General features: G+C 52.9%; 1 protein-coding gene across 3 annotated transcripts in view; it reads left to right on the top strand.

Moving 5' to 3' along the window:
- The first annotated feature begins 675 nt into the window (after positions 1 to 675).
- Positions 676 to 20,641, top strand: part of ZFP64 (ZFP64 zinc finger protein) — a 63,215-nt gene continuing 43,249 nt past the window's right edge. For 2 of the 3 annotated variants that reach the window (XM_045832804.1, XM_045832802.1), the window contains exons 1-5: positions 676 to 850; positions 3,918 to 4,154; positions 13,739 to 13,900; positions 14,959 to 15,021; positions 18,187 to 18,438. In XM_045832804.1, coding sequence (XP_045688760.1) covers positions 805 to 850; positions 3,918 to 4,154; positions 13,739 to 13,900; positions 14,959 to 15,021; positions 18,187 to 18,438 — 760 coding nt within the window. In that variant the 5' untranslated portion in view covers positions 676 to 804. The remainder of the gene's footprint in view (positions 851 to 3,917; positions 4,155 to 13,738; positions 13,901 to 14,958; positions 15,022 to 18,186; positions 18,439 to 20,641) is intronic. The other variant, XM_045832803.1, reaches the window with a different exon arrangement.

Genomic DNA, 20,641 nt, shown 5'->3' on the forward strand with positions numbered 1-20,641 from the left:
ACCTGCGAACTTAGAAATACTCGTTCTCGGGCCTCACCCCAGACGTACTGACTCAGAAACTTTGGGGTGGGCCCAGCAGTCTCTCACAAGCCCTCCAGGTGCCGGTGCACGGTAAGGCTGGGGCACCCCTGGAAGAAGGGGCCTTCACCATTTGGCCCAAGTTGTTACCCGTACCTACCCGATCACAGTCTTTTTTATTTCACTAGTTGGGCAGGGGCCCGCCCAGCGCTCCAATGTGCGTTCAGCTGGGGTTTATCTCAAGTCCACAGCACTCCAAGCACCCACCCACCAACGGCAGCCCTTTGGGGTCCTCTCTGAAGCCCCAACTGCTGCATCCCGGCAACGTGGCTGCCTGGCCACCTTGGGAACCAGGCGTCCAGGGTGGCCGGTGCAAAGGCGCCAGAGCCAGGGAAGCCAAACGCTACGCCAAGACCGCAGGGTTGCGGGCATGGGGCGCATGCCCCCTTGCCAGCAGCGTTTGCCTACCCTCCTGGGCGCTGGTGCGCCTTCTAGATCCCGAGGGATTCCGGGAGTCCGGGGCGGGCGGCCCGGGTATCGGGATTGGCCCGCGGCTTCCCCGGGGAGCCGCTGTTGCAAAGCTGGGTTGGGGCGGCTGAGTCCGGCCAGCGCCCTCTAGGCAGCGGAAGTGCAGCTTGCTTTACATCCGTCCTCCCGCCTTGCAGAGTTGGGAGAAGGAAGGTTGGGGGGTTGTGGAAAAATAAAAGGAAAAGCCCCTATACCATGTAAAGCATTGCCCCCCGCCCTGCCATCCCGGCCGGCCGGGGATACCCCCAGTCTTTGGCCATGAACGCGAACAGCGAGGGCGAGAGCTTCCCGGGCTCCGTGCAAAGTAAGTGCTTTTCCGGGCACAGTGCGCGCTCCGGGGCCCGGGCCCAAGCACGTCTGCTACGCAGTGAGCAGGCCCGGGGCCCCGAAATCGGGGTGACGGCCCCGTGCCTGCATCTCGGAGACCGCGGCGGGCGCGCTGTGCAGAAGGCGCGGGAGTGGGCTTGGGGTGGGGGCACTCTACCCGGCGCAAGGCTAGGGGCGCTCCCCAGTTTTGCAAGACCCCTTGAAGGGAATGGTGGGGGAGGGAATTCTGCTCAGCCATTCCTACCCCCTTGGGACGTTTCCCGGGCCCCGCAGCGGAGTTTGGGGGGGGTTGGGGGTAACCGCTGCAATGCTGGTGGGAAAACTTCTGCTTCGGTGGCCCCAAATCCTTGAAGTCTGGGGATTGGAGGGTTTCACGAGGTCTGGCCGGCTAGACTTGCCGCCTTCCTGCAAAGCCTTGTCCATGTTAAAGGTGGAGATTTGAATGGGGAATGGAGCTGTGCTCCTTCTCCTTGAGTTTGAGGTGCATTTCTGTTTTCCCGATGAGAACAGGCAGTCCCCGATTTCGCCCGTGCGTTGTTTCCCAAGGAATGGCCCAGAGTTTGAGCGCAAACCAGCCACCTGGGAGGACGAACGCTTATTTTAAAAGATAGAATAAAGCTCTCTGGGCCCCACCCATCAGGTCAGGGCGCGGGGGGGGACGGTGGAGGAGGGGAGGGACCCGCTGGCCTTCCCTGGGAGGGAGATTCAGGTGTACTTAAAGTTTGAAAACCCCCCGGCGCGGGGGGGGGGGGGGTGCCGACCGCTGGCACAGAGTAAGTGCTAGCTGTTACTGTTAACAGTTCGGGAGACTTCAGCTCGCAGACGAGGCGGGGTACGCTCGCCTGATTTGTGAAAAGCACAGATTTCCCTGAAGCCCAGCGCCCCTTCACCCCACTCCCTCATGACTCATTCGGAAGCAGGGCTCAGAGGCGTCCTGCCTGACTGCTAGCCCGCCTCCCTCGGGTCATTCTGATGCTGAAACAGGTTTGGAGAGCTGTGCGACGATAAAGAAACTCTTTTTGATGGTGGTGAGCCCAGACGGCGCCCATTGTTTCCACTTGGTCTCAGTCGTTCTCCCTCCAAGCACAAGAGGCGGGTGTGGACATTTCATCATTCCAGATTTTCAGAGGGGGTGACCTGCAAGTTCAGACAGGATAGGGTACCTCAGTAATAACCCAACCGAGAGACGTGGGGTGGGGGGGCGGGGGACCCCTGTGCTGGCCTGTTACAAGCACCATGTCCTTGAACCGTTGAACTTTTCTCCCCGTTTACTTCTGGGGATCAGCCCTGTGCGCTCATTAAGGAACCTCAGCGACGCAGGTCACTTCATCTCCTGGTTCCCGGTTTTGCAGTGGGTCCCAGGGGCACCGCAGCAGCAGCGTTCTGGGATGAAGGAAAGGTGTGCCCTTCTTTCCTCCACTGACCTGGAGGGCTTAGGTGCACAGGACACAGCACCAGGACCACGTCTCTCTGTAGCAAGTCAGCCAAACTGTGTTTCCGCGCGAAGACTCCCCGCCTTAGCCAGACTGGGGGGACGTGAACATAATGTAACTATTTAACGAAATTTCAGAAACTTGTCATGCGTGGATGCCAGCCGTATATGCCCAAAGTGTTTCTGTTACGTAGACATGGGGAAAATTGGAAATAATATAAAGGCCGTACAGTTACTGAAGGTTATGAAGCATGGGTAAAACGAACTCATGTGAATGTATTATTACATGGTGATATTTATAAACCTATTTTAGAGAGGTAGCACAATACCTATGAGAGGTTATGTGGGGAGGAAGATTGACTTTACCTTATGATTTGGAACAAAGTTCAATAAAAACAATTTTTAATTGAAGATGAATGGAAGAAAATATTTTTAATGTTCATGGTACACATGAAAAATTGTGATTCCCCCAATGCTTCTCTTTCCAATTCTCCAGTATACACATGTGTTTCTTTATGATAAGGAAAAAAAAACTTACCGTATTTTTCAGACTATAAGATGCACTTTTTTAAAGCCACATTTTTTGCTTCAAATTTTTTTCCTCTATTTTCTTCTAAAATCTAGGTGCGTCTGGGGTCTGCACTATAAGACACACCTAGGTTTTTTGAGGAGGAAAGAGGAAAAAATATTTTGAAGCAAGAAATGTGGTTAAAAAGTGCGTCTTATAGTCTGAGAAATACGGTAAATAAAAAATTAAGGTTCTCATATTAGAGACGTGTTAATTAGTGCTGTTCCTTTATTCAGTAAACATTTACATCGCACTTTCTCATATAGTGCCGGGCACTGCGGTGGGTGCCAGTGTTAACGCAGTATTAACTCTTGATATTGTTATATTGAGAAATAATGTCCTTATCAGTTAGGAATGAATTTTGGCTACAAATAACAAAACTGAACTATATTATCTCAATGAGAAGTCTGGAATTGGTTGGTTCAGGAGATCAGTGAAGTAAGGACCAGCGTTTGTAGGAATCTTAGTGTTTTCCTCATGGTTTCAATGTGGCTGCACAAGCCCCTTTCATCACATCTGCATTCAAGGCAAAGTGTTCCCTTTTTATCATGAAAGCCAGACTTTCTCCAGAAGCGCCTTTACCAGTGTGCTGGAAGGGTTCCCACGTATGTAAGGGACCAAGCTTATTTAAACTAGTGGGTCTTTTCTTTGGGGGTGGGGCAGAGGGACAGGGTTTGGAACTGTGGAAGGATAGGTTTTTGTAGTGACAGGGAAGTACAACTGCTGTGTAGCTGAGGAAGAGATGGCTGCTGGTCCTCGGAAGTGCAGGGTAGGTGTGCCCATCAAAGACCTTTCTTGTGTAAAACGCCCCTGGTGCCCCTCCGGACAAAACTGTGGTCTGAGCCATTACTTGGTCTGGGTATGTCGCTGCCAGGACAGCACTGGGATTCTGTTTCCCGGAAGGAAGAAGGAAGCAGAGTGGGCATTGAGCCGGCACCCGGCCGCATCCGCCACCATGCCTGTTCTCCCTCCCGCGGATCCGGTTGGCGGTGTAATTTCAGGCTACTTGGAATTAACCTGTGACTTTCCCTTTGCCCCATGGAGTTCCAGGAGGCACCACGGTGCTGGTGGAGCTGACCCCCGACATCCACATCTGCGGCATTTGCAAGCAGCAGTTCAACAACCTGGACACCTTCGTCGCGCACAAGCAGAGCGGCTGCCAGCTGCCCAGCGTGCCTGGGGCGGCCCCCAACACTGTGCAGTTTGTGGCGGAGGAAACGGTGCCGGCCGCGCAGGCGCAGACCACCAGAACCATCACCTCGGAGACTCAGACAGTCACAGGTACGGCCGCGGGGTGGGGAGCCGGTCGGAGCGGGCCGTGAACCAGACGCCTCCGTGGAACTTGTGAAAATAGAGTTTCCCGGGGTCTGCCCGCGAGGATTGCTGATTCATTATTTTTAACAAGCTCCACTGGGAAACCAGCTGCCCAGCCAGGTTTGGGAACTGCTGGGGTAAGCCATTAAGTGTTAGCATTATCAGCGTTGTCCCATGTTACACAATATAAACCAACCCACAAACAAAAAGTTTCTAAAACAAAAACCTATATACTAGGAAGAAAATACTTGTGGGAAGTACACTGCAGTTTTTTTTAAAAAGATGCTTATTTTGGGTGATGGGAGTACGTGCACAATTCTTGAATTTGCACTATTTGTATAAAGGGACAAAAAATACAGAGTTGTTTGTTGTTAAACCTACAAACAGGTGTTGCTGCCTCCTGTTCCCTGGGCTGCAACCAGAAAAACAAAAGTTCGTCCCAGTTCTGGGTTGTGTCCACTCAATCAAAAATAAATTGCGGATGGATCCCAAATTTAAACGTGTGTAATGAAACCATGGAAGTCCTAGAGTAAACAATACATACACACACGCACTCTGATAGGCACACTGAGACACCTAAACACACGCACCTAGACTCACACCTATATAACTGTCCTAGGGGATCAGACAGATAGCTTTAAGAATATGAAGTTACCCTTTTATGAGATAGTGCAGACATTGGGGGTCCTGTGGGGAATTGGAGGATGTATTCCTTAGCTAAAGGAATTCTAATTTTTATATTTTTTTAAGATTTTGTTTATTTATTTTTAGAGAGGGAAGGGAGGGAGAAAGAGAGAGAGAGAAACATCAATGTGCGGTTGCTGGGGGCCGTGGCCTGCAACCCAGGCATGTGCCCTGACTGGGAATGGAACCTGCCATACTTTGGTTCACAGCCCGCACTCAATCCACTGAGCTACGCCAGCCAGGGCTTTAATTTTTAAATTTTCATATATATAAATATATATATCCCTGGCCGGTGTGGCTCAGTTGGTTGGAGCATCATCCCATAGCCTGAAAGATCTCATGTTCAATTCCTGGTGAGAGCACATACCCAGGTTGCAGGTTTGATCCCTGATCAGGGCACATACGAGAAGGCAACCAATTGATATTTCTCTCTCGCATCAATGTTTCTCCCTCTATCTCTCCCTCTCTCCCTTCCTCTCTCTATAAAAAGCAATGAAAAAAATGTCCTCAGGTAAGGATACACACACACACACACACACACACACACACACACACATACACATATTAATGCCATGCCTACCAAAGAAGACATCCTCCCCCAAAAAAGAAGGAAAAAGAATCATATATATGGTTGCAAATAAAGTTGCAATTTTTCCCAAGTGAAAACAATATTAAAAAGTTAATGGAACTGGAGGAAAAAATTGCAGCATATGTGACCGTGGCCTAATGCCGCTCACACGTCAGGAACTCCTGAAATCAACAGAGCAGAGGAAAGAGCTGAGTGGAGAAGTCGGCAGGGGGCAGCAGGTGACACACAAGAGCCCCCTAAACGTCCCAGTGCGCCCCGTTGCCTCGGCAGCTGAAGAGAGGCTGGTCAGTGGAAGGCCCGGGGCAAGGCTCTCCTTCCTGGAGGTGTGCATTCATGTAACTCGGGCAATTTTGTGATCACTTTCAAATTTTAAATATTAAAATCTTTCCCATTTCAAAATACATTTACATTTCAAAATACATTTACATGCAACAATACATAAAACACATTTACCCAGTTAAGTCCGCTTCCATGTATTTCTCTTTAAAAATCTGGACAGTGTGTATGGTGAGGAAAGGGGAGCTCTCATATGTAGACGTCAAGAAGAAATTGAAGAAACCAATATGAAAGATTCAGACAGTAGAGTGCGACTTAGCCTTGAAAAGGGGAGCTAGATCTGCGTGCAGACCTAGGGACATTCTCAAGGTGAGTGTGAAAAGAATATTGATGGTAAGCTTCTAGAACAGGAATGAGGCAGGCAGTGCTGGTGAGAGAAATATAAGCCGTGCATAAGCATTAGGGAGTGGTGGGGACTGTGGAAAAGTGGAGAAAGCTGGGCACAAGGCCTCTCATTCTCGGGTGAGTCCATGAGCAGCCAACTGCCCAGACATCCGTCATTGGGGCTGGCCCCACAGCCAGGAACCGCTCTTCCTTCTGTCCTCATTCCTTGCCAGAGGACGTTTGCCCGCCCCCCCCGGCATTTCCACTGCCCCGCGACCATTCACTCTTGCCGGGCCTCATGTCTGCTGGCTGCCCTGCATGCTCAGGGCAGACCTGGAGGAGCCCCCTTTGTGCCCACCCACGGGGCCGCCCACTGCACCGTGTGGAAGGGAGCACCAAGCCCCGGAGGCAGGCCACTGGCTCCGCAGCCTGTCTGCAGTTAGGTCGTATCCCAGCACCCTAGACCGGCCAGGTCTCTCAGTCGCACTCGTGTACAAAGGGGTCATCATGGTACCTGACACCGTTAGGTGATAGAACTGGGCGCCTCAGACCCAGTATCACTGGGTTATCGTGAGGGCTCTGCAGGCACCCGCATGAAGGACCTGGGGCGAAGTGATTGGACTCAGTAAATGACTGCGTTTGTGAACGCGGAGATGGATGAACAGGTGAGGAACGGACGGCGAGGTTTGCTGCTTTTCTGCCTGACTCCGCTGCGCTTTCTGGTCGCTGCTGCTTGTGGGCCACGAAACAAGCAGAATCTTGCCGTTCCCCTTGGCTTTGCACTGTTTCGTTTGGTTTTCGGGGCCCACCTCCGCCCAAGCCTGGCCTTCAGCATCCCACTGTGACAGTCCCCGGTCCCCAGGGAGCTTGTTACAGACATTGGTGCCTGGGCCCCGCCCCCCGACTCTGGGTCTCTGGGGCCAGGACTCAGGCGTCTGTGTTTTTTTAACAAGCTCCCTGGAGGATTCCTGGTCTCCACCAGTTGGGAGAGTCGCTCGCCACCAGAGGCCACCGCCCAGACCCACACACTGGCGGGTTGCTGCCGATGCCCTCCCCCAGACATCGTCCAGACTTCATTGTCTCTCTTCGGTCCCTGAGTAAGCCGAGCCCTTCCCCACTCAGCTCCCAGGTCCCCTCCCCGTCCTGTGGCCGTTGGCTGTAAAGTAAAATGTTTTCTCTGCTGGAAAGCTCCCTGTCGTTTCACGTCTGATTTAAGAACTTTCCTGCAAGAGCCGTGAAGTCAGACGTTGATGCAGGCGGGGAAAAACAGCGTCCCACGTGCGTTTTCTAAGTTGGTGGGTTGAAACCACGGGGCTTTGGCGTCGGGGCCCTGGGTTTGAGTCTTCACTGTCTGGGGCCCGAGCAGCCCGCCGTGCTGCCGTGGCACATTCCGAGGACTCCTGGTGTCCCATTGTTAAAATGGGGATAGAAATAGATAGCAGGTTTGGGGTCCTGAGCCAGACCGGATTGAACTCCTGCAGCCGCCCCTTGCTAACCAGGTGACTTCGGGCGGGTCACTTAGGGTCTCAGTGTCTCCGTTTCCCCATCTGTAAAATGGAAGTAATGACAGTTGCAGTGAAGTTAGAGGCTTCTAACCAGGCATGAGTGGTCCCTACGTGTTGGCTCTTGCTCACTGACTTGGGAGCAGTAAAAACTAAACAAAACAGAAAGTGTTGGCACAGGGTCTGCCCCCAGCCAGTACCGATTGAATTGATCACTTGACCCAGCATGATCTTTTCTCCTCTTTTGGTTAATTTTCACTCTTTGGATTCCAGCTTAAAAGTCACCTCCACCTAGAAGCTCGCCATGATTTCCCCTCCTGCCCCACCCCCCCACCCCTGAGGTTAGGTTTCTCACAGCTTTCCCACCTAGCACTTACCACAGTGTTGATTAACCGGTTATTTAGTGAACAAGCCATTTTTACTTAGCCAAGGAAGTGAATTCAGATGCTGCTGGGGGTCCGACAGTGTAGCTGATGCAGCAGATGGAGAGTGGGAGGGCCCGTGGGCAGCCAGCTGAGAAGGGAAGGCGGCCCGGACCACCCAGAGCCACCATGAGCGAGATCCCAGTGTCGCTAGGAGTAGGGCCGGCCCCCACAGGTCCTGCTGCTGTCCTGTTGGACGGAGCGGTTGCACAGAACATTAGCTTGAAGCAGGACCACTCCGGGACCGTGGCGGAAGGGGCAAAACCAGAACACCTCAGTCGTCGTTTTTAAGCCACAGGACACCAGACACCCCTTTCCCCACTAATCTGAGCGACGTCTGCTTCTCCACCCACTACAGCTTCGGCCTCCTCTGCTCCTTGGTAATATTTATTAAGATGTGAAATCGTAGACTTTCCCCACTTCCCGACAGCACGCAGCGCAGGCTCCCCCAAAGTTGTCTAGCATGAGCCCCAAACCAGAGTCCTTGCTAGCACCCTCTGACCGAGACACCCCGCAGCTCCATGGTCTGAGGGATCCCTCAGTGCAGCGAACCATAAATGTATTCCCATACGTGTGTGGCCGTGGTGGTCTGTGGCCGGAGGACGAGGACGTGTGGAAGACCCACCTCACCGAACTGCTTCTGAAAACCTTCAGCAAGGATCTGAAGGCCCCGTTTAGGCCTCTGAGCCATAAACCGGTGGTTCGGTGTCTGGTCTAGCAGACAGTCAGTCTCCCTGCAGGCAGGCCCGGCGCACATGGGCGGGCACTCAGGGAAACAGCGACCGAGTGGGTGCGGGAGGGGGCAGCCGGAAGGCTCCACTGGTCAGTGTGCGTGAAGCGCGGGGCAGGGCGCCTGCCTGCCCCACCGTGAGGACCCAGTGAGAGCTCCCAGCTTTGGGACTCTCGAGTGCCACATGCAGGAGCGGGGGTCGTGGAGGCGCTTGTCTTTGGAGGACACCCAGCCCACGAGCAGGGAGGAGGATCTCGTTGTGAGACTCGGGCCCAGGCATCTATGATGCGCACGGCCTTGCAAAGAGTTAATGGAGTAGTAGATCGGCCCCCAGGGGGAAGCCAGGGAAAACGTTGTGAGAGCAAAGGAATAGTAAGTTCTGAAAGACTCTCCTGCCTTTGACAGGAAGATGGTGGGAAGGGGGCATTTCCTTACGGTGGCCTGGGGGTGGGGCCGCTCGCAGCAGGAGCTGACGACGGTGTCTGGAGATACACCGGGAGGGTGTGGTAGGAGCCATGCTTCCCCACAAGGGTGTTGAGCACGTGAGTGATGGAGAAGTCAAACTGTGTAACGATTGGCCGTAGGACGTGGCAACCACAGCACCTGCTGGTTGGTGGGTAGTGCTCATCAAGTGCCAATCACTTTTCTAAGCACTCTCTATGAAGTCCTTTTCACGACCATGAATTAGATGCTGAGAAATATCATCCCGGGCTAACTAACTTGTTTGAGATGATAGAGCAGCGGAGCTGGGTCTCGAACCCAGGCTCCCTGGCCGCAGAATCTGGGCCCTTGACCATGCCACACCGTCCCTTAGTAAACGCCTCACTGCAGTGCTTCTCCAAGGACACCTGGAGCTTCAGTGAGAAGTGTAGTCCCCCGGGCCCCTGCCCTGGGGGTAACATCCTGATGGGCCTGCGCAGGGCCCCGGGAATCTGCAGCAGCCACTGCTTTCCCTTGCTCTGAACACCCAACGCAAATGGGCCAGATAATCAGATACTGAATATCTGTAGGGACGAGAATGAGCAGGGCACAGCCAGGGTCAGTTCTGTCATTCGAAGGTGGCGGGTTCTTTGCATCTTCTTGGTGTCCTGGTGGTGGGCTTAGTCCTTTGGCCTCATCCTTCATGTGCCTCATGGTGACAAGAAGGCTGCCGCTGCTTTCTGCCTCAAGTCTTCACTCAGCCACGTCCACAGATTGGGAAAGGGACAGCTTGTCTTTATCGGGGAGGAAATGCTTCCCAGAAACTCCAGATCCCATTGGCCAAGATGGGACACAGGCCCCGTTCCACTGTCGTGGAGGCAGCTGGGCCATCAGGGGACAGGGAGGAGGGCTTAGCAGTGGAACCCAATCCCAAGGACCCCTCTGCAGCGCCCCCAACTGCCGGAAGGCTCCAGCACGACTGGGTACCTGGATGCCCTCATGCCTCTCTGTTGGCTGTAGAATTCCAGACACCTGCAACAGGGCACCATTCATAACCACGTGCTTCCATGCTCTGTACTGAGATGTCGCCTTCTCGCTGGGCCTTCCAGGGTTACCTTACTTAGAATCACGAGCCCCCAGTGCCCCCTGTACCACCTCCCTGCTTCAGTTTTCTCCATAGCATCTATCAGACATACTTACTGCCTACACACTCCCAGCTAGAGGGCCAGCTCCGTGAAGTCAGGGGTGGTTGCTGTTTGGGTTCACTCGTGTGTTTCTGGTGCCTGGAACAGTGCCTGGCACAGAGTAGGTGCTTAGTAGGTGCTTGCTGAATGAATCAGTGAAGAGTGACAGCAGCAACAGCAGTGTCACGCGCCCCATCTCTAATCCTCGCAGCAGCCCGCGGAGACGGGAGTGGGACTTGCCCTCCCTTTTCGGGTGAGGCCACGGAGGCCATGGAAGGCGAGACTTAAAAGCCCAAGTTCTCGGACAAACCTTGCCGGCCTAGGAGCCATCTGTCTTGGGAGGACTTGCGTGTCACGTGGTTAGCCTTACCTCCAAAACGATCCCTGCGGTTGGGTGCCTGACCCTTGGCTTCCCGTGCCACCCCCCTCCGAGACGACACAGGCAAGAATGGACAGATGGGGCCGCATCAAACCTCTGTGCAGCAGAGGGAGCGACAGACACGGGAAGACAGCCTGCGGAGGGGAGACGATGTTTGCAAACCACTCTTGAGAAGGGGTTAATGCCCCGAGTGCCCCCGTGAGTTGCCGTGAAGGGGATGCTGAGGCTCCTGGAGGAGGGGCAGGTGGGCAGCCAGGAGATGCAGCCCAGCCAGTCTCCCGGGGGGGGGGGGGTTGTGTTTACTCCCTGGAGGACTGTGAGGACTCCAGGAGCAGGGCCACAGGGAGGACCTGGCCCCTCCCACAGCCCCTCCCTCGCCCCACACCTTCCCGCCTTCTTTTTGTTCAAAAAGTGGTGGAGTGGGAAGTTGGGAAGTCATGATAGCGTGAGCAGCCATCCCGGTTGAGCCCTGCAGATCCCATGTCCCCGGTCACCCTCTGTCAGTCTCCCTCGGTCTTGATGAAACTCCCATTGGAAGTCCGGTGCCAGGGCCCAGTTCTGTCCAACAGTAGTCTCTAATGTTATCTATGAGACCATGGCCACGTCTTGGCTTCTGAGTCCCTCAAGAAACTTTGCAACAGCCTTAGGAAGTGGGCACAGTGATTAACTCTACTTACAGGGGGAGAAACTGAGGCTCAGGGAGGTTACACACACAATAAGTAGCTGAACCTGGACACGTACCAACCCAAAGACACATGTTAGGGTCTCTGAAATGCAGGCGCACCTTGGCATTAATGCGAGTGCTCTCAGCCAGTCAGCAAACAACACCGTCTTCCTGTGCCTGTGAACAAGCTTGATTGGGGATGGTTACATTTTTGCCATTTGGGCCGAGTCGTGTGTGTTGCTTTGGAACTACGTATATCGAGTTGCATTGCTGTTTAGAACGCCTTCCAAGACGCCGCGTGACAGTTCAGGTTGCAGATGGAAAGCGACTGTCCCCAGAAGAACCTGGAAGCACTCGTCGGGTCTCTGTCTGCCGGGCACGAAGCCTGTGTGCATTGTGGGAGGGACAGCGCCTTGACTGTGCAGAGTGGCAGCGAGAGAACTGGATCCCTCCATCCGACAAAGCGGGGCTCTCTTTTACTGCTGAGATGCACGGACAAGGGTCATCCACGCCAGTGCTTCTCACACTCATAGTCACCTGGGCAGGTTGTCGGAACAGTGCTGGGTCCGCTCCGGAGTTTCTGATTAGTGGGCTGGGGTGCGGCCCAAGAACTTACCCGCGTAGCAAGTTCACAGGTGGGTCCACCAATGCTGCGGGCTGGGAAGCCCAGGGCTGCTGGCCGGGGTCCGAGCAGAGCGGCGGAAACAGGAGCAGTATCCAAATCCCACTAGTAGGTGAAAACAGGTCAGTGAGAGGCAGGTGTGACTGAGTCACAAATCTGAGAGGCTAGGCATGAAGACAGAGCAGCAGCTTGTCGGGATATTTGGCCAACTTGACAACAGAAGCCACCTCCCTCCGCAGGTTTCCCTTGAGAAAAATTGAAACCTTGAGTTGACTCAGATACCTGGGAGTTATTTCACAGGCATCAGAATGATGTCATCCATTGCCTGAAGTATCTGAGAGGTGGCAGTCCACATGTCCAAAGAGGTCTAAGAGAACGCACTCAGTAAATATAAAACGTCTAAGGCACATCGACACTAGATAGAAAATAAGGAACAGGAAAGCATTGCCTCATCATGTGTTTAATGGGCAGCTTTTTAAATCTGTTACATGTAAGATAAGGGTACATTTTATAATCTGTGACATCGTACAGTCAAAGAACGAAGACGTTTGTTTTAGGAAAATACACACAACACCTCAAGTCTGAGGCATAGCTAGACACTGTGGCTTCAGACGTGGCCAAAGTAGGTAACGATGTTAGGTCTGTGTTGATTTCAGTAAGTATATTCTGTTAATGCAACGCAAAAATGTCAGAGGTAGTGCCTCAGTGACTGAAATTTGGGGCACAGACCATGGCAGTGGCTTTTACAATCATCATTAGGACGTCTCGGCCTGGCAAGTTCACCCAGTGAATGAGCACCCTTGGTCTTATGTGCTCTGTATTTGAACCCAACCTCCCTGCAACAAATGACATGTAATAAAGGAAGGAGGAAAATATTTCCGAGCCCCACACCCTGAACGTACTTAACAAGCTGGCACAAAGATTTTTCATAAGCAAAGGAAAAGAAAAGAAATTTGAGACTACCTGCTTTATCTTTTATAATGATAAAAGATGTTTGGTCTCTTTTTCTTTCTTCCTCAAAACTTCAGTGAAAGTACAAGGATTTTTTTTTCGGAGTACTTGTGTTAAAGAGTGTTTTTGAGTGAACTCGTAGTTTTGCCCAGGATTTCTTCAATCAGTTCCTTTCCTTTTGTTTGTTAGGATTTTGTGGTAAACTTATGAAAGTACCTAATGCATTTGGCCGGATTAACAGGAAACCCACGTGGTGTAAGCGGTAGGGACACTTCTTGTGTATTTAGTAAGTCGAGATTCGGGTGCTTTCAGAGGTCTGGCTCAACATTGGATTTCTTTGGTGTTCGTTCCCTTACGTTGACAGAATGGCTGCCACAGATCCGGGCATCACGTCTTCACTCCAGCACATCCGAAGACAGGAAGTGGTGCAACCAGGGCAGCAAAAATGAGCTTTCTTCCATCGTCTCTCTTTCTGCCCCCCAACTTGTTCTTTTGGTTGGTTGGTTGGTTGGTTGGTTGGTTGGTTGCTTTTTGGTCAAGGAGAAAATCTTTTACAGAAGCCCCCAGCAGATATTCTCAAGAGTCTCACGGGCTAGAACAGGGTCCCCTGAACACTCCCAAGCAGCTAGGGATGTTGGGAAAGCAGTCCAACCTGTTCATCCTCTAGAAAGGAAGGTAGGCCGGAGGGACAGCGAGCTGCTGGGCATCCGTACTGTGAAAATCAGTAACCACCGTGTCTTGCAGTGTCAGCTCCCGAGTTTGTCTTCGAGCACGGCTACCAGACGTACCTGCCCACGGAGAGCAGTGAAAACCAGACGGCCACCGTCATCGCTCTGCCCGCCAAGTCACGCGCCAAGAAGCCCGCGGCCCCACCTGCTCAGAAGAGGCTGAACTGTTGCTACCCAGGTAAAGGCGGCACTGTGTCCTGTGTGTGCAGGACGTGACGCTGAGCAGGCTCCCGGGTTCCAACTCGTGAACTCTCGATGACGCGATGCAGACGTCATGCCCCAGGCGGCCTGGCCTAGAACCCATAGCCCACAGTGTTTGCACCACCATCGCGCACGGCCCACCTGTCGCTACCCCTTGTCGCCGGGCGCCTAGACTTTGATAGCCGGGGGACTTTGAAATGGGACTTGTGGGAAGTGCAGGTTGCTGTGAATTTTTTACGCCGTGCTGTGGCTTAGGAAGACAACCAGAGAGACGTTGCTCTTCTCTCTTTTTGGGGGGAAAAAAAACCCCAACTTTTTTATTTGGAAATAACTTCAGAATTACAGAAAAGTTACAAATATTGTTCAAAAAAATGTCTGTATTCCCTTCATCTGGGTTCCTAAAATGTTAACATATTACATGTGCCTTGTCATTCTTTCTGTATGTCCATAATTTTTCCCCTCAGACCATTTTAGAGTGAGTTGCAGGCACTCGGTCCCGTCACCCCTCGGTGCCTCAAGGTATATTTCCTAGAAACATGGAAATTCTTTTATATAACCACAGTACAGTCCTCCCAGTCAGGAAATTAATGTTCACACACGCTATTGTCAGATTACTGACCTTACTGAGATTTTGCCAGCTGTCTCTATCAAAAGAAAAACAGTTTTCCCTGGTCCAGGGTCCGGTTCACAGTCACACGTGGCATTTAGTTGTCACGTGTCCTTTCCTTTCATCCCAAACTGTTCTTTCGTGACCCTGACATTTCTGACCAAGTCCAGGCCCGTGGTTTGGTAAAATGCCCCTCAGCTGGGGTCTGTCCGATGTTTCCTGGGGATGAGACTCAGCGATGCAGTCCAGGTGGGAGGCGGGGCCGCGGTGCTCCGACCTGGGTGCGTCGGGCCGGGAGGCCGGGGTGGCCCTCTGTCCTGTTTCTGTGGCTTTCCTTCCGTCACTCGGCCGGAAGTGTCTGCCCCGTTTCTCCACTCTGCGGTGACCGTGTTTCCCTTTGTTATTCATCTTTCCTTGCCTTTGTTCAGGTTGCCAGTTCAAGACTGCTTATGGCATGAAGGACATGGAGCGCCACTTAAAAATTCACACAGGTAAGAAACACTTCTTCAGCACATGTGACCGTGGTGCATGCTCGGTGCGCGGAGCTGGGGGTCCCGACAGGTCGGACATGCGATGCGACATAGGAGTCTCGCTGGAAAACCAGAACAGATCAAGTACAAATACGATGCTGTTCCTACACATATTTTGGCAGAAGGTGTTTAAAGCGTGGAGATCCAGGGCTGGAACAGATACGGGCACACTTAACTGGGGGAAATGTGAATGGCTACAGGCATTTTGCAAGCCGACCTGCCAGAATAATTAAAATGTAAATGTCCCTGTTTTTCTCATTTGGAGGAGGTGACCCCATAAATGTGTGTCTGTGTGGACGTGTGGGGGCGGGGGGCGGGCGGAGAGAGATGATTGGTAAAAAAGAATAAGGGGGAAGAATAGTAACTTACTCATCTTTACATCATTAGATGCAGTATGTTATTTTTGCAATTTTGAAGGGAGATTTAATAAATAAATACCTTTTTAAAGGAGAGAAAAAGATTGATGCTTGGAAAAGGAAAAATGTGATTTTTTTTTTCTAGTGATTTTCATTTTCTTTAATGTCTTATCTTTATGTCTCCTGAGTTTTCTGCATGGAGAAGGCATTGCTTTTTCACACTGTCTTAAACAAAGTGGGAGATGCCCGTAACTCCGTGATACGGGCGTGTCTGATGTGGGGACCCAGCGAAATTGGGCTCAGGGGTCACTCATTGCCCAAAGTGGACATTTGTTCCCTGGCCTTTGGGAGATCCGTTATTTTTTATATTCCTGGCCATGGCCGATGAGTGCCTTATTGTACCCTTGGTCACCATCACATCTAATCAGCCTCATGGTGACATGCTACTTCCATTTATTCTAATGATCAGAAGGTTGAGTTACTGAGTTTCAGGCCCTGGTGAGCGTTCTCGATGTAGCGGGCAGCGGGCCTCTCCACGGGGCTTCCCTGCGCTGACGCTCCACGGGTCACTCTCGCATCGCCCACTCGTCACTGTGCAGGTGCGGGGCTGGGACTGTTCACAGGACTAGGGAGCTTTGTGAAAATGCATGTAAGGGCAGCAGCCTTCGGTCCCTTTCCGCAAACCTTCAGAAAGCATCTTTCACACCCAGTTAGCCACGCTTGGGTTCGTAGGAAAGTTTCTTGCAGTGTCTCCGTCAACATCTTTGGGTTGGGGGTTGACGAGAAAGAGCCCCTCCCACCTCCCGCCGTCCTTTCAGAGAAGAGGACGTGGCAGGAGCAACACCAGCAGAGCTCTGGAGCAGCCGCTCACTCCTGCAAGTGCACGGGACAGGGACCCCAGGGGCATGTGAGCAGCTGACAGTAATGAGGAATTACTGCTCCTGGATTAGTCAGTTTGACTAGTCACATTTTTTTATAATTTTTTTAAAGATTTTATTTTTATTTATTTTTAGAGAGGGAAGGGAGGGAGAAAGAGAGAGAGAGAGAAACATCAATGTGCGGTTGCTGGGGGCCGTGGCCTGTAACCCAGGCATGTGCCCTGACTGGGAATCGAACCTGCGACACTTTGGTCACAGCCCGCACTCAATCCACTGAGTTACGCCAGCCAGGGCGACTAGTCACATTTTTAATGATAAAATTATACATTTTAGATGTGTTCTGAAGCACCAGATTTTTCTTTCTATGATGATAGTGATCAGCTTTGGCTGACAATTGATATGAGCCCTTGGCTATTCAAGATTTGTCCAAAATACCTATTGGATCTGTGGTATAAAAGAAAAGGTAAAAATCCTGACTCACACCCCTCCTTTTTTTTAATCCGCTGCTCAGACGTCACCAGTCTTACCACCTAGTGTGTCTCATTCTTAGATTCTGGCATGCCTCCATCGAGCCTAAAAAACACACACCATTTACTTCTCCCATCCCCTCCTAAGTTACTAGTGCATATCACCACGTGCCATAGAAGGCGGTCTGTGACTGGCTGCTTTCCATCTGCCGCTGAATGTCTTTCCTCGTCAGTGCGTGCACACGCGTTTTATTCTTTTCGACGGCCGAGTAAGGAATGGGCTCAGGAGCTCATGGTAACATCTGCACGTGAAAGACTTCAGCCTTAACAGTCACATTGTGGATATTAACGGTGTGAAAAGATGTGGCCATTGGGGAGGCAGCGTTGCATTGGGCTAAGAAAGCAAGACAGTCCTGGAGTCTAATTCGCGTCGTTGAGAGAATTAAGTAGAACCACTCGGAGGCATGGCGCCTTTCGGAAAGGAAGTGTTCACGCCACCCGAGAGTTCTTTCCATACCGAAGAAAAAGTGCAGGTGCGCCCAGGCACAAAAGAGATTGGAAAAACAGATGTTCAAAAAAATTGATGGGCGACAGGCCGACTTGTGTCTGGTGAGGGCAGGTTAAGTTGCTGTCGCAGAGAAACCAGGCACCAGCTCAGACACGCTTGGGCTTCTTGTCCCCCTCGAGTTACTGATCAGAGGTGGGTGGGCGGGCGGTCCGGGGCGCGCCGGCGGCTCTGTGCTGTGGGACCACGCGGGGATCCGAGGTCCTTCTGCGCCAGGACAGTGCAGTGCGTTGCATCATCCACCGCCTGCAGGCGCGCTGCCCAAACCCGCCCGCACCTGCAGCTCACCCCCGTTCTGTGCTCGCAGCTGGCGAGGAGGAGGGGGAAGAGAGAACGTAGAGGGCAGGCAATGACTTCTTACGAAAGGGACCCGTTTGCCTCCTCCGGCAGTTCCTCGATGGGGACTGCGTCGCAGAATCGCACCTTGCTGTGCGTGAGGCCGGGAAGTGTCACATTCAGCTGGTCGGCCATGAGCTCCTAAAACACACGGGTTCTGAGATTTGGGGCGTGTCTGGTGTGAAAAGGAAAGGGGGGGCCGTGGATACAGGGGACAGGGAACACTTTTTGTTGCCTAGCTGGACTTCAGACGTTAGGTTGCATTCTGTTTCTAATGAACAGGAAACTCATGCTCAATGTAGGGAAGGTCAGAACACACCAGGGAGATAGTGTGTTTGTCTTCAAAGCAGAGCAGACCTGCCCCCAAGACGTCAGCGCTTTGCCCATCGCGCGTCCAGCTCGGGGGTCCCCTAAGGCATGGCTTTGGACATCGGGCAGCACTCTCCGGAAGGCAGTGGCAGGGGGCCCCCTTTTCTCTCTCATGTGCGATTGCCCCCTGATGCGCTCTGGTTGTGTGTCCGAAGGAGACAAGCCCCACAAGTGTGAAGTCTGCGGCAAGTGCTTCAGCCGGAAGGACAAGCTGAAGACCCACACGCGCTGCCACACGGGCGTGAAGCCCTACAAGTGCAAGACGTGCGACTACGCGGCCGCCGACAGCAGCAGCCTGAACAAGCACCTGCGCATCCACTCGGACGAGCGGCCCTTCAAGTGCCAGATCTGCCCCTACGCCAGCCGCAACTCCAGCCAGCTCACCGTGCACCTGCGCTCCCACACAGGTGAGGCCCCCCTGGCGCTCGCGCCCCCGCTCCCACCTTCCTCCTGCTGCGGTCGGTCACAGACCCCTTAGAGCATTGAGTCGCAACGGAAGAAACTGAACTGGGGATGTTTGGTGGTCCCGTGGTACGCAGTTTCTGCTGTTTTCCCCTCCCCGGAAGTGCCTTTCTCAGTAAAATAGTGGAAGACATCAATTTATAAATATGCAGGGTCCAACACAAATAATGCCCCTTTTTTATTACAAAACCTTTTATTACAAAATCCTAAGCATGTACTTCTGCAACATAACAATATCACACTCAAACACACCCTATGACCTTTTAGGTGAAATGTTCAAATTAAAACTTTAGGTTATTCTACCCCGAGTATTGCCCTACCGACCACACTGAAGCAGGCGTTACTTCTGCCAGACCCCGTGTATATATGTCTTCATGTAACTGTATGACTTACCCGCTAGGTAGACTATTCAGTGGAGGAGACATGCGAGATGAAATAGAGACATAAATGATGCATTTTTAGTACATTCCCGCATCCTGGTTGGTCAGTCACTCCCTCCTTTTTAAAGGATGCTCTGATTGGTCCAGCGTGAGACGGCTTGATGGAGAGCTGAGCAGAGTGGGTCCCGTAGCAACTGTGGGTGTTTTCCTTTTGGCGGGCGTGCCTGTCAGCTGTTAAAGGGTGCTGCGTGACAGCCGCCACGAAACCTCAGTGGCACGTCGCACTCAGCATTTAAGGCTCACGTACTGCGGGTCAGCGGGGGGCCGGCTGGGCAACTCTGTTGACCTTGGCTGGGCTTAATCACACGTGTGGGGAAGGCCCGGTGTCCACTGACCTTGGCCGGGGATCTGCTGGCTGTGAGCTGCCTGGCTGTGCACTTGCCGTGGCTGGAGCAGTCCCGTGTGCTCCCCATATTTTATTCCTTCTCCGTCTGGGACCAGTGGGCTGTCCCAGGCTTGTCCTCGTCATGACAGTGGCAGTAACACCAGCGAGTCCGCCCCAGTGCGTAACCCCATTGCAAACCTCTACGTGCATCCCATTGGCTGAAGCAGGTTGTATGTGGGGTCTACGTGCATCCCATTGGCTGAAGCGGGTTGTATGTGGGGTCTACGTGCATCCCATTGGCTGAAGCGGGTTGTATGCGGGGTCTACGTGCATCCCATTGGCTGAAGCGGGTTGTATGCGGGGTCTACGTGCATCCCATTGGCTGAAGCGGGTTGTATGCGGGGTCTACGTGCATCCCATTGGCTGAAGCGGGTTGTATGCGGGGTCTACGTGCATCCCATTGGCTGAAGCGGGTTGTATGTGGGGTCTACGTGCATCCCATTGGCTGAAGCGGGTTGTATGTGGGGTCTACGTGCATCCCATTGGCTGAAGCGGGTTGTATGTGGGGTCTACGTGCATCCCATTGGCTGAAGCGGGTTGTATGTGGGGTCTACGTGCATCCCATTGGCTGAAGCGGGTTGTCTGTGGGGTCTACGTGCATCCCATTGGCTGAAGCGGGTTGTATGTGGGGTCTACGTGCATCCCATTGGTTGAAGCAGGCTGTATTTGGGGCCCAGCGTCCAGAGATGGGGCTGAGCTCCCCTGCAGGAGGAGGGCACCGCAGGGCGATGTGTCAAAGGCCAGAGAGACGAGGAGGGATAAGATTCGGGGACATTTTTGCACACGGCAGTCCACCCCACCACCATTCGCCCCTTTCTGGCACACAGGTGCATTCACACCTTCCCAAGCCCCGCCCCCATCCCCAGAAGTGGCGTCCAGTCACAGGATCAGGCTCAAAGCCCGGGACCCCGTGGTCTCCGTCAGGTCTAGGATGGGGCTTCTTCACCTGGAGACCTGTGCCGTGGAGGACAAGCCGTCCGTCCCCACACTGCCTGGGGACAGAGCTGGGACAGGCACCGTAACCTCGCAGTTCGAAGGGCAAGAACAGGAGGGGTACACATGGCTGCTGCAGTCCCTCTGACCCGTGTCCCAGCTCCCCCCGCCCTGGGGACCGGGAAGGGCTCCTGACTGGGCTTTCTCTCCGCTCCCTGGTTCTCGACCGTGTCCACTGGTGCGTCCTTTCCAGCACCTTTCTTAGCGGAGCGAAACGTGCACCTTGGAGAACTCTCTCACTGTGTCCTGCCTGCTGAAAGTCGGGGACCCTTTTAGACTTTGTTTTGGTCCAGGCTGGAGACAGCTTTGCTGGTGGTAGAGCTGCCACAA

The sequence above is a fragment of the Phyllostomus hastatus genome, unplaced genomic scaffold, assembly GCF_019186645.2.
Source record: "Phyllostomus hastatus isolate PE091 unplaced genomic scaffold, TTU_PhHast_1.1 phas_contig_17, whole genome shotgun sequence".
Classification (NCBI taxonomy): domain Eukaryota; kingdom Metazoa; phylum Chordata; class Mammalia; order Chiroptera; family Phyllostomidae; genus Phyllostomus; species Phyllostomus hastatus.